This window comes from Carlito syrichta, unplaced genomic scaffold, assembly GCF_000164805.1.
Source record: "Carlito syrichta isolate Samal-C Ts95f unplaced genomic scaffold, Tarsius_syrichta-2.0.1 Scaffold308851, whole genome shotgun sequence".
In the NCBI taxonomy this organism is placed as follows: domain Eukaryota; kingdom Metazoa; phylum Chordata; class Mammalia; order Primates; family Tarsiidae; genus Carlito; species Carlito syrichta.
This window is the reverse complement of record NW_007252947.1, coordinates 89,161-110,696: the sequence shown is the minus strand read 5'-3', so window position 1 is coordinate 110,696 and position 21,536 is coordinate 89,161. Positions and strand designations below refer to the sequence as shown.

General features: G+C 36.8%; 1 protein-coding gene across 1 annotated transcript in view; it reads right to left on the bottom strand.

Moving 5' to 3' along the window:
* Window positions 1–21,536, bottom strand: part of SVEP1 (sushi, von Willebrand factor type A, EGF and pentraxin domain containing 1) — a gene marked incomplete at its 5' end in the record, with an annotated part of 142,071 nt that overhangs the window by 39,121 nt on the left and 81,414 nt on the right. The window contains 4 exons of the mRNA XM_008066174.1: window positions 4,594–4,657; window positions 12,896–13,051; window positions 15,716–15,941; window positions 18,182–20,973. Coding sequence (XP_008064365.1) covers window positions 4,594–4,657; window positions 12,896–13,051; window positions 15,716–15,941; window positions 18,182–20,973 — 3,238 coding nt within the window. The remainder of the gene's footprint in view (window positions 1–4,593; window positions 4,658–12,895; window positions 13,052–15,715; window positions 15,942–18,181; window positions 20,974–21,536) is intronic.

Here is a 21,536-nt window from a genome sequence, read left to right as displayed (position 1 = left end):
AGGTAGACACCTTAAAAACAAAACCAAGCTAAAACTGTGGAAATGAAAGAATCATTTAGAGGAGCACAAAACACAGTGGGGAGTTTTAATAGTAGACTAGAACAAGCGGAAGAAAGGCTCTCAGAACTGGAAGACAAGGCTTGTATTAACTGAATCAGATGACAATAAAGAAAAAAAGAATCAAGAGAATGGAACACAGTCTTCAAGAAATGTGGGATTATGTAAAATGCCCAAACCTAAGAATCATAGGTGTCCATTTTCATTTTTGATTAAGCTAGCTAGCAGTCTATCAGTTTTGTTTATCTTTTCAAAGAACATGGAACTAACAGACATCTACAGAAAAATCCATCCCCAAATTGCAAGATATACATTTTTCTCAACAGCATATGTAACATTCTTCAAGATGGACCATTTGATAGACCACAGATCAAGTCTCAATAAATTCAAAAAATTGAATTGTATCAAGAACCTTCTCAGACCACAGTGAAATAAAACTAGAAATTAACTCAAAGAACTCATAAAATCAAACAAAAACATGGAAGCTAAACAACCTGCTCCTGAATGATCCTTGGGTCAACAATGAAATCAAGATAGAAATTAAAAAATTCCTAAAAATGAATGACAACAGTGTAACAAGTTATTAAAATCTCTGGAACACAGTCAAAACTGTGTCCAAGGAAAATTTATAGCACTTAAGGCCTACATTAATAACACTGAAAGATCTCATATACACAACCTAACATCACATCTTAAGAAACTAGAAAAGCATTAACAGACCAACCCCAATGGTAGCAGAAGAGAAGAAATAATGAATATCAGCAGAACTAAATGAAATTGAAATTTAAAAAAATTACAAAGGATCAATGAAACAAAAAGTTGGTTCTTTAAAAGGATAAACAAAATTGATGGGTTGCTTGCTAGATTAAGAAACAGAGTACATTAAAATCATCTCAATCAGAAATGGAAATGGAGACATCACAACCGATATGACAGAAATTCAAAAGGTCATTTGAGACTATTATGATCACCTGTATGTAAACAAACTTGACAATCTAGAGGAAATGGATACATTCTTGGGAATATACAACCTCCAACATTGAATTAGGAAAAAATAGAAACCCTGAACAGAACAACAGTGAGGAGACTGAAACAGTAATTAGAAGTATCCCAATAAATAAAATCCAGGACCTGATGGACTCACAGCTGAATTCTAGCAGACCTTGAAAGACGAATTGGTACCAATTTTACTGAAGCAATTCCACAGGATCAAAGAGGTGGGAATCTTCCCTAACTCATTCTATAATGCCAGTATAACTTTGATACTAAAACTAGGAAAAGACACAACAAAAAAATAAAACTATAGGCCAATATCCCTTCTGAATATAGATGCAATTATTCTCAATAAAATAATAGCAAACCAAATTCAATTGCACACACACAAAAATAACACACACAACCAAATGGGTTTTATCCCAGGGATGCAAGTGTGGTTCAACATATATAAGTCAATAAACATGATCCACTACATAAGCAGAATTAAAAACAAAAATCATATGATCATTTTAATAGACACAAGAATAGTATTTGATAAAATCCTGCATTCTTTCATGATAAAAAGCCTCAGCAAAATAGGCACAGAGAGAGCATTCTTCAAATTAATAAAAACCATATATGACAAACTCACAGCCAGTGTCATCCTGAATGGAGAAAAGTTGAATGCATTCCCCCACAAGAACTGGAACAAGGCAAGGATACCCATTTTCATCACTACTATTCAACATAGTACTGGAAGTCCTAGCCAGAGAAATCAGACAAGAAATAGAAATAAAGAGTATCCAAACTGGAAAAGAGGAAATCAAACTACCTCTGTATGCTGATGATATGATCTCATACCTAAAGAATCCTGAAGACTGCTGGACTTGATAAATGAATTTGGTAAAGTTTCAGGATACAAAATCAACACACACATATCAGTAGCACTGCTATACAACAGTAGCAGCCAACCTGAGAATCAAATCAAGAACTCAGTTTCACTTACAATAGCAGCCAAAAAATTAAACTACTTAGGACTGTATTTAAGCAAGAGGTGAAATACCTTTACAAGGCAGACTATAAAATTCTGATGAAAGCAACGTAGGCGACACAAATAAAGGGAGAAACATCCCATGCTCATGGATCTGAAGAGTCAACATTTGCTAAAATGACCATATTACCAAAAGTAATCTACAGATTCAATGTAATTCCTATCAAACTACCAACATCATTTTTCACAGAATTAGGGAAAAAAGTCAAAAAGAATAAAACAGGAGGCATCACATTACCTGACTTCAAATTATACTACAAGAGTGTAGTAACCAAACTAGCATGGTACTGGTACAAGAGCAGAAACGCAGACCAATGGAACAGAATAGAGGATCCAGAATAAACCCAAATATCTACAACCAACTGATCTTTGACAAAGCAGACAAAAACATACACTGGAGAAAGGGCATCCTATTCAATAAATGGTGCTGGAAAAATTGGCTAGCTACTTGTAGAAAAAAGGAAACTTCATTCCTATTTCTCCCCCCACACACAAATTAACTAAAGATGGATTAAAGACTTAAATGTTAGACCTGAAACCATAAAAATCCTAGAAGAAAACCTAGGAAAATTCTTCTGGACATCATCCTAGCAAAATTATTTATGGCTAAAACTTCAAAAGCAAATTAAAAAAACCCCAAACAAAAGTAAACAAGTGGGATTTTAATAAACTAAAAATCTTCTGCACAGCAAAAGGAATAAACAACAGAAATAAACAACAGGCAACCTACAGAATGAAAGAAGATATTTTTCACAGACTATACATCTGATAAAGGACTAATATCTAGAATCTACACAGAACTCAAACAAATCAGCAAGAAAAAAAGCAAATAACCCTATTAAAAAGTAAGTAAATGACATGAACAGACATCTTTTGAAAGAAGATATACATATGGCCAACAAGCATGTAAAAAAATGCTCAACATCATTCATCATCAGGGAAATGCAAATTAAAACCATAAAGGAATATTGCCTTACACCAGTCAGAATGACCATAATTTAAAAAAAAATAGATGCTCACAAGAATGCAGAGAAAATGAAATGCTTACACAGTTTGTGCGAGTGTACATTAGTATAACCTCTGTGGAAAATACTATGGAGATTTCTCAAACTAAAAGTAGATTTACCACTTAATCCAGCAATCCTACTACTAGGTATCTACTCAATAGAACAGAGATAATTATAGAAAAAGACACCTGTTCTCACTTGTTCATTGCAGCACAATTCACAATAGTAAAGAATCAATCTAAATGCCCATCAACTGATCAGTGAGTAATGAAAATGTGGTACATATACACTATGGAATACTATTCAGCTATCAAAAATAATGAAATAATGTCTTTTACAGCAACTTGGATGGAACTGGAGAATATAATCCTAAGTGAACTAACTCAGTAACAGAAAACCAAACACCACATGTTCTCACTTATAAGTGGGAGCTAAACTAAGGTCCTGCAAAGGCATAGAGAATGGTATGATGGGCATTGGAGACTCAGAAGGAGGAGGGTTGGAAGGGGTAGAGGGACAAGGAAATCACCCGTTGGGTACAACGTACACAGGTGAGGGTGTTGGGCATATTTAAAACCCAGATAAAAATGATTTGTTCCCTTCCAAAGTGATTGAAATAAAAATAACATAGAAAGACTTTAGATTCCTGAAGTCAACACAAATTTAGCTTATTAATATACCTCAGGAGATATGGTTGAAACAACAGTGAACAAGCGTTCAGGATCCAGGAGTCCTAGTGATGGCTCAGCTACTAACTTGATTTCTGATATTGCACAGGTTAGTTTGCCTCTCTTAAACTCCATTTGCTCATTTGTCAATCAATGGGCCTGGATCATCTAAAAGGCCCCTTCCAGTTTGAAAGTTTGATGACTCCACCAGGATCATCAAGAAAAAAGAAATGAAAAAGCTTACCACTTGGACTGATTTGAAAATACTGTGTCTAAATACATTGTTTTTTGGCAGAGGCAGCACATGGGCCATATATTGGGAATAAGGTCATGTAAATGAACCCACATGTTGCCATATGAAGTTGGCTGTTCTCATAAAATGAATGAATGTAAAATTCCATGTGAAATATGAATATTACTTTATTGTACAAATGGACCAATAACACTTAAAAAAAGATATCAATATTGGTCAATGCTGTCACCTAAAACATCTCTAAGTCTCCTTATTTATAATTATTTGGAAAAAGAAAAACCCCACAAATATGCAAATAAGCTCAATAATTAAGTAGTTCTTAAATGAAATGTTTGGGATTCCAGAACCAGTAATTTGTGCTTCATTCCAGTTTAATCATTGATCTCTACTACAACTTTCGACCTTCTTATTGGTTTGGTGCCCTTGAGCAAAAGCTCATGAGAAGTTCTCGTAGTTTATGAAGATATTTTTAAAACCTATTTAAAAATGTGTACAACTGATGTACAGATAAAATGTTTGGTCACACTGCTCTTTTGTGTCCTCAGTGCCATTTTCGGGAATGATAAATGCCATTTAACTTACTTTTGCATGTTGCTACCCCTCCACTCCACTGTCTGTTTTCCTGACAGACACGTTCCCTGTTCCCCTGTGAATCAATGGAGAAAAGTCAACAACAAGATCATAAATCCATAACAGAAAGATAATAAGGAAATGCAAAGTAATCTTAGCTATGAACTTCAATCACTAAGCACTAGAATGTTAAATAACTACATTAAATAATTATGGTTTAAGGAGTAGGTTCAGACTTTCAAAAAGGTTTTCAAGTTACTTCAAAATTCACACCCTTAGTAGACTAGTACAATTAAGGAACAGACTTTGCGTCACCTTTTAGTTTACAATTTTGCTAATTGCAAACTGTAGCAAAGAATGACTGTCAAAGACTGTATCACAAATGTCAAAGAGGTATATTTGCTTGGTGTACGAGGTGGGGGACCAAAAAAGGACCAGGAATTTTTTTGTTTAAAGATATGTGTAGATTCTTGCAGGTTTAAACTTCAGTCACCTTCAAAGTACTCTCTGCTTGAGGCAATACATCTATCCAGATGATTTTTCCACTGCTCAAAACAGTTTTTGAATCTGTCAATTTTGATGCCTCTTAGTGCTTCTGCTGTCTTTTTGTTTCACTTCTTCCACATCAGCAAAATGTTTCCCTTTGCGGACTTTTACCATCCAGGGAAACAAACAAAAGTTGCTCGGGGCAAGATTGGGTGATTAGGGAGGGTGGGGCGTGGGGATTATGCTGCTTTTGGTCAAAAACTGCTGAACACTCAGTGCAGTATGGGCAGGTGTGCTCATAAATCACCCATGGTGAAACGGGAAAAGGGTTGAAAAAATCTCCAAAAGAAAATTCATTGAAGCCAAACGCAGCCTCTCACAACAAGGCTAGCTGGTACATTGATGCCAGTAGGTTCCTAGAACACTTACCTAACTGGGGAAGCCTGTACTATGAGGGGCCCGCCCTCCAAAAAGATAATTCTGTTTTTTCTTTGGGTCATCCCTAATATTAAAAAAAAAATTTTGAATTATATTTATTTTTCAATATCTGAGAGATACAATAAAGAATGTGACTTTTTAAAGGTTTCTATTTTTCATTTTTCAATTGACACATTTTTGGCACATACTAACTGCAATTATTTATGGGGTACATTGTGATGTTTCAATACATGTATACATTGTGTAATGATCAAGTCAAGGTATTTCACACACTGACTACCTCAAATATTTATTTCTTTTTGGGAAGAACATCCAAAATCCTCTCTTCTAGCTGCTTTGGAATAATACAAAATACAATATTGTTAACTATAGTAATCCTACTTACACCTCTTACTAATTTTGTACCCTTTGACCAATCTCTTCCCATTCTACCTTGCGTCTGCCCTCCCTAACTTTCTGATCAACTGTTTTTGGTACGACATATTAGGGAGATCATGCAGTATTTAAAATGTCTTTCTGTGCCTGGCTTATTTCACTTCATATAATGTCCTCCTGGTTCATCCATGTTGCTGCAAATGACAGGATTTTATCTTTTTTTTATGATTAAGTAATATTTCATTGGGTATATTTGTATATCCCACAATTTCTCTATCCATTCTTCTACTGATGAATACTTAGGTTGATTTCATGTCTTGGTTATTGTGAATAGTGCTGCAATAAACATGGGAGTGCAGTATCTCTTTGACATGCTGATTTCCTTTCCTTTGGCTATACACCCAGAGTGGGATTGCTGGATCATATGGTTGTTCTGTTTTAATTTATTGAGAAACCTATATACTGTTTTCTATAATGGCTGTACTAATATACACTCCCACCAATAGTATTGAGTTCTCTTTTCAGCTGGGCACAGTGGCTCAAGTCTGTAATCCCAGCAATTTGGGAGGCTGAGGTGAGAGGATTGCCTGAGTCCAGGAGTTCGAGACCAACCTGGGCAGCTTGGTGAGACCTCATCTCTACAATAAATAAAAAAGTTAGCCAGGTGTGGTGGCATGGGCCTGTGGTTCCAGCTACTTGGAAGGCTGAAGTGGAAGGATCGCCTGAGCCCAGCAGGTTGGGGCGGCGGTGGCTGTGAGCATGCCACTGCACTCCAGCCTGAGCGACAGAGTGAGACTCCAACTCAAAAAAAAAAGAGTTTTCTTTTCTTCAGTGAGCTGATTTTTTTTGCACCCTTGCACATGAAACCTGCTAAGATACCACATTGATACGAGGATTGAATTTATCCACAATGTAACTTATTCATTAAATATAAACCTACCTGTTTAAGCGTCCAAGCACTTAAAATTTTAAAATATTTCTAAAGTTTACTCCCTGACTTCTAAAATACAATTTACTTGAAAAATGACTTGTAATTATTATTCTGAATATATTTTTCAATAGTTATTTAGTTAAGATCACTATTCTTTGATTCCTGGGTATCATTTTTATGAAACTTTGCTTCCGCCTTCTCTGTTATTTATCTCTTACTGTAATCATGAGTATTCCTAATGATAATTCTTTTCCATACTTTAAGTTCCTAATCTACTATGGAATAATAAATAAGATCAATAAAGGTGTAAAACATTATATGTTTAAAAAGATTAGTTTCTAAGTAATGTATTTTTTTAAATTAAAACATTATTTTTCTAAGTAATGTCTTAGGAGACTTGACTCTAAAGTATATGAAATTCAGCACATGGATTTTGTGACATACTTTTTTCATTGCTCAGAGCACTCTGAATATCTTATTGTCTTAAAGCTGTGTTCCAAGTCAGCAAGGTGTCTGAAAAGGAGCGATTGCTTTCTTTGGTTTTTATCTGGATTGACTGATATCTTTCTTACTCTCCTTTTCAAAGATATTTTCTTTGAGCTATCCATTTAATTACTGATAAGTCTTTACCTGTAAAAATGCCATTGACTTTGGTGGAAGATAATGTCCTGATTTTTCAAGAAAATAATTGATTCTGTAAAATTAAATGGTTCTTACAAATATTCATTCAGATACATGAAAAAATGCTCAACCTCACTAGTCATCAAAGAAATGCAAATTAAAACCACACTGAGATACCACCTAACTCCAGTCAGGATGGCCATCATCAATAACTCAAAAAAACAACACATGCTAGAGAAGATGCAGCGAAAATGAAACACTTCTACACTGTTGGTGGGACTGTAAACTAGTACAGTCTCTGTGGAAAACAGTGTGGCGATTCCTAAAAGATCTAAACACCTTCCATACAACCCCCACAATCGCCCTACTGGGAATATACCCGGAGAAACTCAAATCACTCTATGAAAAAGATACCTGCACACGCATGTTTATTGCAGCATTATTCACAATAGCAAAAACATGGAACCAACCATGCTGCCTATCAAAAGAGGACAGATAAAAAATGTGGTACATATACACGATGGAATATTACACAACCATAAAGAAGGTCAAAATTATTGCAGCAGCTTAGATGGACTTAGAGTCTATAATACTGAGTGATCTATCACAGAAACAAAGAACCAAGTATCACATGCTCTCATTCATAAGTGGACCTTGAACTACTATCATAATACTATAAGAAAGGAATTGGCAGTAATGGGAAACTGCCAGGGGAGTGGGGGCACACCTCATCAACAAGGGTAACTGCATAATGAACATTTGTATACGTAACCCAGAATTGTACCCCACATGTTTAAAATTAAAAATATATATTCATTCATTGTTTTTTCTTATTGAAAAAGTAATATATGTTCATTTTAGATAGATTAGAAAATATAAAAGAAAAATAGAGAGTTTTCTGGGATTTTTTTATCCAGAGATAAAGGGTTAATATTTGCTGTACTTTTTGTATGCATAGGAAAATATGCTTTTCAGATTTGTGAATTTTTTAAAATTAATTTTGAGGAAGTAGATGCCAAGTCTTTAAATCTAATTCCCTAACCAACTACCTAACTATTTGGGTACTTCCAGGGTGGACTATACTCAAGTACTTAATTGTAGTCAATATCTTATCAGTTTCCCAGTAGTATTTCTTCTTTGATCTCCTCCATCTAATGAGTTAAATAATTATTTCAGTATAAATCTCTCTAAAAGATCTCATAAAAATTATAACCACAATAACATCATCACACCTTAAAAAGTAACAATTCTTTAATATTAATAAAATGTCCAGTCAGTGCTCAAAGTTTCTTTCTTTCTTTTTTTTTTTGAGTTGGAGTCTCACTCTGTCGTCCAGACTGGAGTGCAGTGGCGGCTTCCAGCCACCGCAGCTTCCACCTGCTGGGCTCCAGGGAGCCTTCCGCCTCAGCCTTCCAAGTAGCTAGTCCTACAGGCGCGCGCTACCATGCCCGGCTAATTTTTTTTTTATTTATTGTAGAGATGAGGGCTCACCAAGTTGCCCGGGCGGGTCTCGAACCCGCGGGCTCACGCAATTCACTCACCTTGGCCTCCCAAAGCGCGGCATTACAGGTTGAGCCACTGAGCACGGCCAGTGCTCAAATTTTCAATGGCTACATACATGTTATAATTTATGTTTTTTATGGTTCATTTGAATTAGGACGAAAATAAGGGCCACACGCTTAGACTGGTATATGTGTCTGTGATGGTTAATTTTTTTTTTTTGAGTTGGAGTCTCACTCTGTCACCCAGACTGGAGTGCAGTGGCCGTTCCTGGCCACCGCAGCCTCGACCTGCTGGGCTCTGGGGATCCTTCCGCCTCAGCCTTCCAAGTAGCTGGAACTACAGGCGCGCGCTACCACACCCGGCTAACTTTTTGATTTATTGTAGAGATGAGGTCTCACCAAGTTGCCCAGGCGGGTGTCGAACCCATGGGCTCAGGCAATCCACTCACCTCAGCCTCCCAAGGCGCGGGATTACAGGCTGAGCCACCGAGCCCGGCTTGTGATGGTTAATTTTATGTGTCAAGTTGAGTAGGCCATGGGGTGCCCTGATTAAATATTGCTTCTGGGTGTATCTGTTTCCACATAAGATCAGCAAGTGATTCAGGGGAATCAGTAAAGCCGACTGACCTCCTCAATGTGGTTGGGTGTCGTCATCCAATCCATTGAGGGGCTGTATAGAACTAAGAATGGAAGAAGGAGGAAATTGCTTCTTTCTCCCTGCCTCACTACTAGAGCTGGGAGAGCTCATCTCATCTTCTATTCTCAGACTGAGATTTATGTCTTTGGCTCACCTGGTTTTCAGACCTTTGGACTTGGACTAAATGACATCACTAGCTTTTCTGTGTCTCCAGCTTGCAGATGGCAGACCATGGGATTTAGCCTCCATAATTGTATGAACCTATTTCTCACAATCTCTCTCTCTTCTATTGGTTCTGTTTCTCTGGAAAGTCCTAACTAATACAATGTCTCTCTGAAACTATAGGTTCCTTCTCTATTTACTACACTCTACCCTGTCAATTTATTTGTTTCAGACACTGGAAAACTGGTCATATAGCCATTTTCACAGACAGAATTTTGCTAGTTGCCTCACTGTGGTCTCTCTGAAACTGTTCGTTGGATTTAGAGGCTTCAAATTCAAATTCAATTTTATCTGTGGGAAGGGGTAGGGGTGCAAAATTTTTTCATAGTTGGCATTGTGTTTTCCCATCCACAGGCACATCAGTCTGCTCTACTGATTCCTCTGATTCACATGCTAATCTCATGTGGAAACAGTTACACCTAGAAGCGATATTTAATCTGGGTACCCCATGGCCCACTCAAGTTGACACATAAAATTAACCATCACAAACATATAAACCAGTCTTAATGTGTGGACTTTATTTTTGCCTGAATTCAAATGAACATAAATTATAACATGTATGCAGTCATTGATGATTATAACCTAAATGCGTTAATTCATGGGAGTTACAAATCTGCTATTTAAATTCTATCATTAAAAAAAAATTTATTATAAAGATGTGGGGTACAATTCAGGTTTAGGTATACAAACATTGATCGTGCAAGTACCCCTGTTAATGAGGTATGCCCCTCCCTCCCCTAGCAATTTCCCTCAACTGCCAATCTCCCCCCCCACCAATAGTTTCCCATTACTGCCAATCGCTTTCTTATAGCATTATATAAATTCTATCATTTATTAACTGGAATACTTCCCTTCATCTACTATTTGGTTATCCAGATAGTACTGAAAAGATAATTCTTAAGTAGTCTGCTTTCAAAATAATGAGTTTGCTCACAAACATCCTCTAATGGTTTTCAATTAATTATTTTAATATCAATATGTCTAGTACCATCTAAGACATATTTGATATGTTCCAGTTCAATGACATTATTATTCTTGTTAATGCTAAAATGGACTCATCTTGGCCTGTGAGAGTCTTGTCCAGTTGGCTCCTGTGTTGTTTTGACATGTAGTCTTTGATATGTTTCCTACTATCTCATGTAACAAGGGTTTCTAGGCATTCTTTTACATTTCTTGCCCCAGACTTGAAATTGGTTATTCTTCCAAGTAACTGGACATCAATATTTGGAAAAAAAAAAGTTTCTTAGGTGATTCTAACTTCCAGCTTGCAGTGACAGAAATTTCTATTGTACCTCTCTCAATTTTGCATTTGACACCAGGATGTTTCCAAAAATTTTTAAGGTAAGTAATTTACTTCCTTAAATTTAATGATCCATCAGTTTGCTGTATATTTTTTCATAATTTTATACTAGTTTTTTTCTTAATAAATTTTAAGATTAGTATTCTCACATGAAGAACAATTAGATTCAAAAACAGGAAAACTGCCCAATTGAAATCAACCATCATATTATCATCCTTCTTCCCTTCTTTTTTTCCCCCAATCTTTTGAGGAAATAAAACAAGATTCATATAAGCCTGGTTCTAGTTTTCATATACCTATCTTATGGTAATTCTTTGATGGCATGGTCAGGAAATAATGGGCCATGCTATAAATTTAACAGAAAACGGGTAATAAATACTTCTGCCAAACTTACATTTAAATATCACTATAACAGTAAAGATAGGAAAGAAGAGTTTCCTGAAAAACCAGATGACAACATTATGTCAAGTAAAGTAGGCATCTTGAGTTCCAAATTTGGTAATATGGTAATGGTTTCAGCAAAACTGATTGCTGTCCTCCCATTAAAGGAAACAGGGAGACTTAGGCACTGTTGATGGGGTTTTAATATTACAAACCAAGAGTGGTCTCAAGAATAAAGTTGGCATTTGGTTAGAACTGCTCTGAGAATTTTTGAGGCCAGATCTGCCATTCAGGAACTTGGCATCTCAATGCTAAGGTATGAGTTCACTGCTTGAGGAAATCTTGGCTTTGCAACCCTAAATCCTTGTGGTCACCTCCCATGGTGACAGGTAGACTTCTCTGTCATAGAGTATGATTACCAGTAAGTAGAAACACAGGTCTAAATGGTCAATTGAAGTAACGGTATCTGTCTTGTAGCTTGCAAATTTGCTTCTTCTTCCTTTTCATGGCTTTGATTTTTTAATATGAGATTGATTTTGCTTTTTAAAACTATAAGTGAGAATTAGAAAGTCAAAGAACAACAAATCTTGGCATGGTTGCACAGAAAAAGGAAGGCTATTAACTGTCAGTGGGATTGTAAACTAGTTCAATTGCTATTGAAAACAGTATGGAAATTTCTCAAAGAGTTAAAATTGAATCATCATTTGACCTAGCAATCTCAGTACCAGGGATCTACCCCAAGAAAAAAAATCAATATATTAAAGAGATGTCTGTACTTGTATGTTCATTGTAGCACTATTCACAATAGAAAAATCATAGAACAAACCCGAGTGCCCACAAACAATTGACTGGAAAAAGAAAATGTGCTATGTGTACACCATGGAGTACTATGTAACCATAAAAAAGAATGAGATCATGTCCTTTGCTGCAAACATGGATGGAGCTGTGGATCATCATCCTAAGTGAACTGACTCATAAACAGAAAACCAAACACTGCATGTTCTCACTCTTGTGGGAGCTAAATGGTAGCAAAGGTGGAAATAATAGACCCTGAGGACACTAATAAAGGGAAAGGTGGGGAGGGGGGTCAGGGTTCAGAAATTACCTGTGGAGTACAATGTTCAGTATCTGGAGAACAGGCCACCTAAGACCCAATCCCCACCAATACACAATGCATCTATGTAATGAACATTCATGTGTATTCCCGAATCTAAAATAAAAATGAAAAAAAAAAAAAACCAAACAAAACACCCCAAATTATAAGTCACCTAGAAGAATTTCTTGGAAAATGTTAGAATATCGGGCAACACAGTATAATAGAGTCTGAGGACCAAAGTCAGGGAAACCAATTTGTGCTAATAGTAAAAGTATCCCCAAACACATCAGAAAAACAAATTAATTACAGTAAATAATGTACTCACCTCTAATTCATAGCCAGGTTTACATTGATAAATAATTGTACTTTCAAAGCTATATTTACTGCCAACCACAAATCCATATTCTGGACTTTCAGGTTTCCCACAAGGAACTGGACTGCAGGATTCATCAGAAAATGGTGGTTCCCAGGTACCATCAAGCTGAGTAACAAATAACAAGCTGTAAGTTATATTTAGGAGATAATACACGTGAATGAAGAAGCTTGCAAATATTGGTGATGTGGCAGAATAATTCTTAAAATGATAGTCAACACTTAGAGTCTGGTTCTACTTTTACTGTTTATTATCTGTGACCTTAAAAAAACACATTAATTGTTAGATGGCCATAATAGTCACTGCCATATAATTTTAGATATTTCTTAAGCCCACAGTACAAGGATTTTCTTCCTAACAGAGTCCATTAAAATCAAGAACACTAATAAGAATGTTTCACTATAATGCATGAGGATAGGAAGGTTGAGTCCATGACTTATACAATGCATCCTTATATTTTACATGATTCCACATTTTAAAATGTATGAGAAACAGCAAATTTTAGGCATATCACTCAAAGCTTTAAAAAATGGGCTTCCTTTTCTCCATTCCAATATAAATACTTGAAAACATTTTAACATATAATTTTAAAGGGGTCATGTAGTAAATAAATTATATACATTTATGTTTATTACCACCAGAGTTAAAATTTTTCAGCCTTCCAGTGGAGTAAAGTGAAGCATACACAAATTTATCTCTTGAAGACTATTATTCTATTACTAAAATTTTAAAATTTTCTTTGAGGAAATAGTATAGAGTTGGATTACAGTTCCTAATAAGATTTGAGACATTTTATTATACATATGAACCAAAAGTAATTTTGTATATGTCTGCATCATAGTTAACCATCTCCCTATTATGTATACATTGTATTTAATTTTCAATTTTGCTTATTTAAATTTTTCCTATAATGGCTACTTAATTATATCAGAATAATTTACAAATAATTTTTTTCTCCAGAGATTTGTAATAGTTCCTTTATCAGGATCTACTTCTGACTCATTTCTTCTGCTCCATTCATGTTTCCTTCTAACTAATTTTACACAAATATCACACTGATAAGAGTTTTATAATTCTGTAATGTTTCTTAATTTCTAAAGGGACTACTATTCCTTCAAAACTTATTTTTCAGAATTTGTATTGATCTCTTCTCCTCATCCATCTATTTATTCTAAAAACTATAGAATCATTTTGTTATATGACAGCAAAATATTCCTAGACACTGAACACAGTTTTATATAATTTATGCATTTAAACACATAGAAAGGATCTATTCTATCTTTCAGACTAAAAATTAAGCCAAAACCCAGTTAAGCAAAGGAGAGAGGTCATACTGTGTGTGGAGAAAGTAATGAGGATTGTCAAAAATAATTCGTTGACTCAAAAAAGAAAAAAAGAATTTAGTCACCAGTATCACAGGGTCCTGCAGGGCTCACGTGGGACCACCAGTTATCCACACTCCCCACTTGGAAAACATCATTTTATTCCCTTAACTATGGTGGCACTCTGGTTCAGTCACCTCGAGTCTTAGACAAAGGTTTTCCTTAATCTTCCTCTGCTCTAAATCTAAAAGGAATCATCTGGATCTACAGAAATTTTGAGGGTATGATAACTTTGGCTGTCATTTGACTTGCTCTCTGCAATATTTCTGCTATTAGGTTTGGCATTAATCAACCACTGAGCTTCTATGATTTATAAATAGAAAATTGGGAGAAGAAATACTGTATGTCAGGCAAGTACTAGACATTTTATACACATTAAATAGTTAAATCCTTTCAATTATCACAGATTTACAAACAAAGAAAAACTAGAGAAATATAAACTTATAAAACTTGTAAATATTTAAGACACAGTTCAAACAAAAGTATGCTTAAGGTAAAAGTCATTTCTATGCCATGCCATATTTCTCCCCTTTTTTTTCTCTCACTCTGTTCCCAACTCCAGCAAGAGTATATCAATGGCTCATTTTAATGTTCTTTCTCTGGTATATCCTATGGAAGCTAGAAGGGGATATGCTAGGGAGGTTTACTATCTATGGTGCTATTCTCATTTTTTAAACTAAAAAAATGCCCAAGTTAGGTAAAATGCTAAAATACCTATAACAAGATGTTAATGAAAATTTAACCATAAATCTTATGCTAAAAAGAGTGTCTATGTGCAGAAATTAGTATGAATCATGCCCAATATGTTTCTAGTTTTAGTGGAAAGATCAAAGGTTGCAGAAGTCACGTTCCACCATTATTTATCTTGTTTCTCATGCCAACAATACAAGATACATGTTATTATACACTTTTTTCTCCAAATAAAAAAACTGAAGCTCAGAAACTTTAAGTCACTTTTTTAAGGTCCCACAAGTAGTAAATAACAGAGGCAGAATTTGACTCTAATTTTCTGCCTGCTTCTGTCACCTTTGGTCTTTCCAATAAAACTGAAAATACATTGGGCACAGCCCACAAGTGACTTCTACACATAGATACTATTTTAAGCATACAATTTATGGTTAATCTATCATGAATATCTTGTTACAGATATTTTAACATTTAACCTGATCTTTGCATGTTCTTACTTTAAAAATAGGAATGCTGAAGGAAAAGGATACATTTTATTAATATTTCTACCAAGAAACTCCACAAATCCTTTGTTATGAGTGAAAGACATTTTTTCTTTTTAGTATTTGAGGCATTTCTTTCTTTTTAGGGCAGCAAGTTACTGTTTGTTTGACAATAAGTGTATATACAGGAGTTACACGTTCTAATTAAGACAGAGTCTTACCTGACATGTGGATATGTTAACTCCCTCATAGGTATACCCTTCTGCACATGACACAGAAATTTGCTTATTCGCACTAAAATCGTCTCCATGAACCAGTATATGTGTTATGTTTGCTGGCAGAGGACACTTTCTAGGACTGCAGGAGATTCTTTCAGGAGACCAACGGCCATCTTTTTGACAGGTGAATGTATCTATATCTGTATCCATCATATAACCTTCTTGACATCTGCAAAGGAAATGCAAAAGTGAATGCCTTAAAGGAAGTACAATACAGTTTCTGACCTATTCTTAGATTTTAGAAGCTGTTACATTTTAAAAGCTCAGTAGACATTTTATGCAATATATCAAAACTAATTCAAATGTCAGATGGATGGCATTGGCATGCAAAGATATCAATATAACAATAATTACTAGATCAATTCTTAGTTATCTGCATGAGAGATTAGCCAAGACTAAAGTTAACTTAAATATTGTTTATGCTATTTACCTTTGTTGTGGGTAAAATTGTTGTGTTCATTTTTATTCTAACAACAGTTAGCAGTTCAAAAATTCTATATGAAGCCAAAAATGGACTCAGATACTAGTAGGCATATAACATAATTAATATTTATGATCTATTTTGTGCCAAACATTGTTAGGTTCTTTACTTAAGGCCTTTCTTTTAATCCTAATTATTAGGCACTATCAGGGAACTGTAGTATTAGTGTGTTTAAACTCAAGTCAGCCTGCTCTAAAACTCTCTATTATTTTTAAAATTTGCTTTTATTTATCCAGTAAATATTTATATAACACTTTTTAAATTCCAGTTACTGTTCTATGTACTTTACATATATTAAATTATTAAATTCTCTTATCAACCTTATAAGTAGGTGTTATTATTATCTTAATTCACATTTTACAGACAGTAAAATTAACCCTGGAGAGATTAAGAAACTTCCTTAAAGCCATACAGCTAGAGCTAGAGTGTGACAGAGCGAAGCTCCTTCCTACTACTAAAAATGCTTGTACCACTATATTACACTTTTTTTTTTTTTTTTTTTGAGTTGGAGTCTCTGTCGCTCAGACTTGAGTGCCGTGACCGCTCCCGGCCACCACAGCCTCGACCTGCCAGGCTCTGGCGATCCTTCTGCCTCAGCCTTCCGAGTAGCCAGAATTACAGGCATGCGCTACCACGCCCAGCTGATTTTTTGATTTATTGTAGAGATGAGGTCTTGCTGCCCAGGTGGGTCTCGAACCCGCGGGCTTAGGCAATCCACTCACCTCAGCCTCCCAAAGGCGCGGGATTACAGGCTGAGCCACCGAGCCCAGCCATATTACACTTTTTAATGAAACAATTTAATTATTTAACATTCATCATTGGATAACATTTTTTCAATTTCACAAATTCCCAGGCTAGGTAGGCTCAGAGGTTTTGCAAACTTGAAGAGATCTGTTTATCAGATACAAAGTAAAGGTCTGAAAGATGATGTAATCAGCATACAAGAAGTAATAAAAAACAGGGAAGTCTTGAGAAGGGGTGACATTATGGCTTCTTAATATACTGGACACACCAACATCCAAATAAAAAAATTTAAAGTGTATGCATTTCAAAAGAAAGGAATAATGTATGTAGATTTCGTGCTCATTGCCTGATTTACTGCTCTTTGACTTTCTTATTGCTGTTCTATCTTGGATCTACTTACTACTACAATTAAGAAAATATAAAGATAAAGCTAAAATGTCCACAACAGAAATGTTTAAGAAGAATTGTTAAATTATTACTCAAACTTAACATGCCAATATGCTAATGATAATCCATAATTCATTTAGACACAAAATAAAATTTAAACTGTTTAGAGTATTGCAATATCTTTGAACATTATAGGTATTTGTACCAATAAAACTTTAAGCCATAAATTCATTTAATATTTTCCTACTTTTTATTTTACTGACACATTTTAGATAGGGAACTGACAGCAAAAATCACTATTTGGGCATTAAATGTTAGCATAGGTCGGAAGTCCCCTTTAAAATATCCCCCTTATTTATAATGTTAATGAAGGTATATGGTTTTTACCTGAATTCTTTGGCTTTTGGCCTTATTTTTCCAATACTTACATGTATAAATATAACTGTAAAGCTATACTTACAAATAAATTTATCATAATGTTTAAAAAGAGAGCTTCGTGATTTCAGAGCTTTTCAAGCTAACTAGAGGATTTCACTGTTTCATGAAGCTCAATAGAGTAAGATAGTCATGATTATTATGTTAGAAATTACAGTCTGAAAAAAGTATACATTTATTTTTATAGTCAATGGATTTCTATATAACTATGGGTAGTATAAAGCCAAATGTTAAAGGCATCAGTGTTTGGAGACCAGTCCAGAGATGATGCATTCCCAATTCGCTGTATTTTTGATCTATCACTTTTCATTTTATAATCCTCTGGCCTACACCCAATGGAGACTCTAGAGCCATGGTCTTACCTGAGTTTCACTTTACTTTCATAGGTGTGCACCTCTCCAGTTGCCACTGCATTGGCGACAGATGGTGGGGGCCCACAGGACAGAGGTTCACAGACTGGATGAGGCTGGCTCCACACTCCTTTTTCTGTACAAATCAGATCTGAACTGCCTTGCATGACATACCCAGACCTGCAGCTGTATGTTATCACATTTTCCTTCCAAGGGCTGCTCTCACTTATGAAAGCATTTGGTATTATTGGGAGAGAACCACAAGAAATGTGTTCACAGTGTGGCAACTCGGAGTGCCACTGGCCATTGGCTTCACAGGTGATTTCAGAAAGTCCCAGGAGCTTGAAGCCTTTGAAACACTGAATCCAGGCTGTCTGTCCACAGTCAAAATCTGTCCCATTGACAGTTCCATATTGAATTATTGGTGTGGAACACCTGCAAGGCAGGCAGGAAGGTGGGCTACCACTCCAGGAACCATTGGAGAGACACCTTCTAGAAGAACATCCATGGAGCTTATAACCAGGAAAGCACTGATACTGTATATGCCCCCCATGAACAAAGGAAAAGCCATTAGGGAAACCATGAGCAAGATCTTCAGGAGGTCCACAGTTGACTGGTTTACAGAGAGGAACCTCTGTGTCCCAGTTACCATCTGACTGACAGGTGAGTTTTGGAGAACCATGCAACATGTAGCCCTCTTGACAGTGGAAAATCACTTCCTTCATGAAGCCATAGTCCAGACCTTCCATCACTCCATTTGCCACTTGTGGTGGGGTAGCACATCTGACAGGTATGCAGTTGGGAGTGACTCCACTCCAACTTGCATCAGCAAGGCAAACACGACTTCTTGCTCCCTCAAGCAAGAAGCCTTCATTGCAAGTGTATTTAATCTCTTTTTGGAATGTGTACTCATCTCCTTTCACCTTGCCATTGGCTGGGACTGGGGGTGAACCACAATCCACAGGAATGCAGACTGGCTCATCCCCTTCCCAATTTTTATCTTCTTGGCATGTTCTCATCTCAATGCCGTTCAGCGCATACCCAGGGTCACAATCATAGTACAACACACTTAGGTATGTGTAGTTGCTTCCTTTGATGGATCCATTGATGATTGGATTTGGCTTTTTGCATGAAATGGCTTCACAATGCGGGGAAACACCACTCCACTTTCTATTCTGTAGACAAAGCCTTATGTCAGAGCCCACAAGAATGTGTCCAGGCTTACAGTTATACTGCGCAGCACTACCCATTGTAGTCTCTTTAAAATGCAAGAAACCATTTTCAGGAGCAGTAGGCAAGTCACATTCAATTGAAATGCAAGAAGGTGCACTGCCATTCCAAGTTCCATCTTCCTGGCAAATCAGCACAGGGTTCCCCAAAAGTTCATATCCTGGATTACAGGTGTATAAAACAATGTTGCCATATAGAAAGTTTGATGAATGTACAGAAGGAGATTCCTTTGTATTTTCCCAGGTTTTAGCCACTGCTCCCACATGATGAGGAGGGTGAGGCGTCACATACGGAACTTCCATCATGTCATCTTCTTCTTCAAAGTCTCCCTGTCCATCTTTGACTTTAGTACAGTCTCCAAAGTCTATGTGAGGAGGGAGGCCACAGTCTATGGGTACACATGTTGGGATGGAGCTTGACCACCCTGTCTCTTCACAGGTCTGCATGGCATGTCCAGCAATCAGAAACCCAGGAAAACAGCTGTAGATGATCATGGCACCATAGCTATAATCCGCACCCTCTACAAAACCATTTTCAATGGGTTGTGGGGAATTACAGTGGATGGCCTCACATGATGGGGCATCTACATCCCAATTACCTGTCTCTAAACAGGTCACGGTTTCTGGACCTTCAAGCCGGAAGCCTTGGTTGCAAGAATATGTAATGGTCTGTCCATAGTGCAGGTCTGTATGAGAAAATTTGCCATTCAAAATCTCCTTGGGCTTTGGGCACTCAATGGGTTTACATGTTGGTTTTCCTCCAAGCCAGTGGCCATTTTCTCCACAAAGGATGGTAGTATTTCCCACTAACTCAAAGCCTGACTTGCAGGAATACAGAGCTGTGCTGAGATAGGCAAGACCTTGAACATCGATGATGCCATTGAGGATTTCCTCAGGCTGGGGACATTCTACTGGAACACATTCTGGCAGTGGGGAGCTCCAGGTGCCATCAGCTTGGCAGAAGATGGTAGGATCTCCTCTTAGGAAAAACCCTTCTACACAAGAATACTTGACAGTACTTCCAAAATGAAGAGCAGAAGAAGGAGTGGGGACACCAAAGGAAATTAGGGGAGGTGGGAGGCAAACAACTGTCTTACACACAGGGAAAGAGTCATTCCATTGCTGGGATGGCAAGCATTTCAGGATGGAGGGGCCTTGTAGCGCATGTCCTTCCTTACATGAAAATGTCACCACTCCTAACTCAGTAGTCAACTCCTTCAATACTAGCTGGTTTTCCAGAAGGGGTGGCTCTGGGCACTTGGCAGGCACACACTTTTGGTTTGGCTTCTTATTCCATTTGCCAGATTTCTGGCATGTCCAAGAACTGTCACCCACAAGCTCATAACCCTCATTACAGAAAAACTGAACCTTGGACCCCACATCAAAATTGTCTCCTTTCATGAAGCCATTCTGGATCGGGGAAGGTTTTCCACAGTTGAGAGGGATGCATGACAGAGGGGATTCACTGTACCAGTGGCGATTGGCTTGGCAGACAAATACAGGACTTCCAATGGACTTATATCCCGGGTCACACTGGTACCTCACTTCACTCTCAAAGACCCTGCCAGTTGCATGCTGTGTAGTAGGGAGAAGACAAGTGAGTGCAATCTGTATATGATACAGTTAACCAAATACTTGTATAATAAGAAGGAATTAAACTAAAAGGCCTATATTAAAATGAATCAGGCCGGGCTCAGTGACTCAGTCTGTAATCCCAGCACTTTGGGAGGCTGAGGTGAGTGGATTGCCTGAGCCTGCAGGTTCTAGACCAGCCTGGGCAAATTGGCGAGAACTCGTCTCTACAATAAATAAAAAAAAATTAGCTGGGCGTGGTAGCACAGGCCTGTAGTTCTGGCTACTTGGAAGGCTGAGGCAGAAGGAACGCCAGAGCCCAGCAGGTCAATGCTGGGGTAGCCGTGAGTGTGCCATTGCACTCTAGCCTGAGTGACGGAGTGAGACTTCAACTCAAAAAAAAAAAAAAAAAAAAAAGAATCAACTAGGATTTAAGCAGATAAAAATGAATATTTTTTCTAATGTGTACTTTTTTTTTTTTACAAGTGAAAATGGCAATGTAAAAGATCAATTGTCTATACTGATTGATTAAATGGTGAGGCAATACTGAAAAGTCATAAATTATT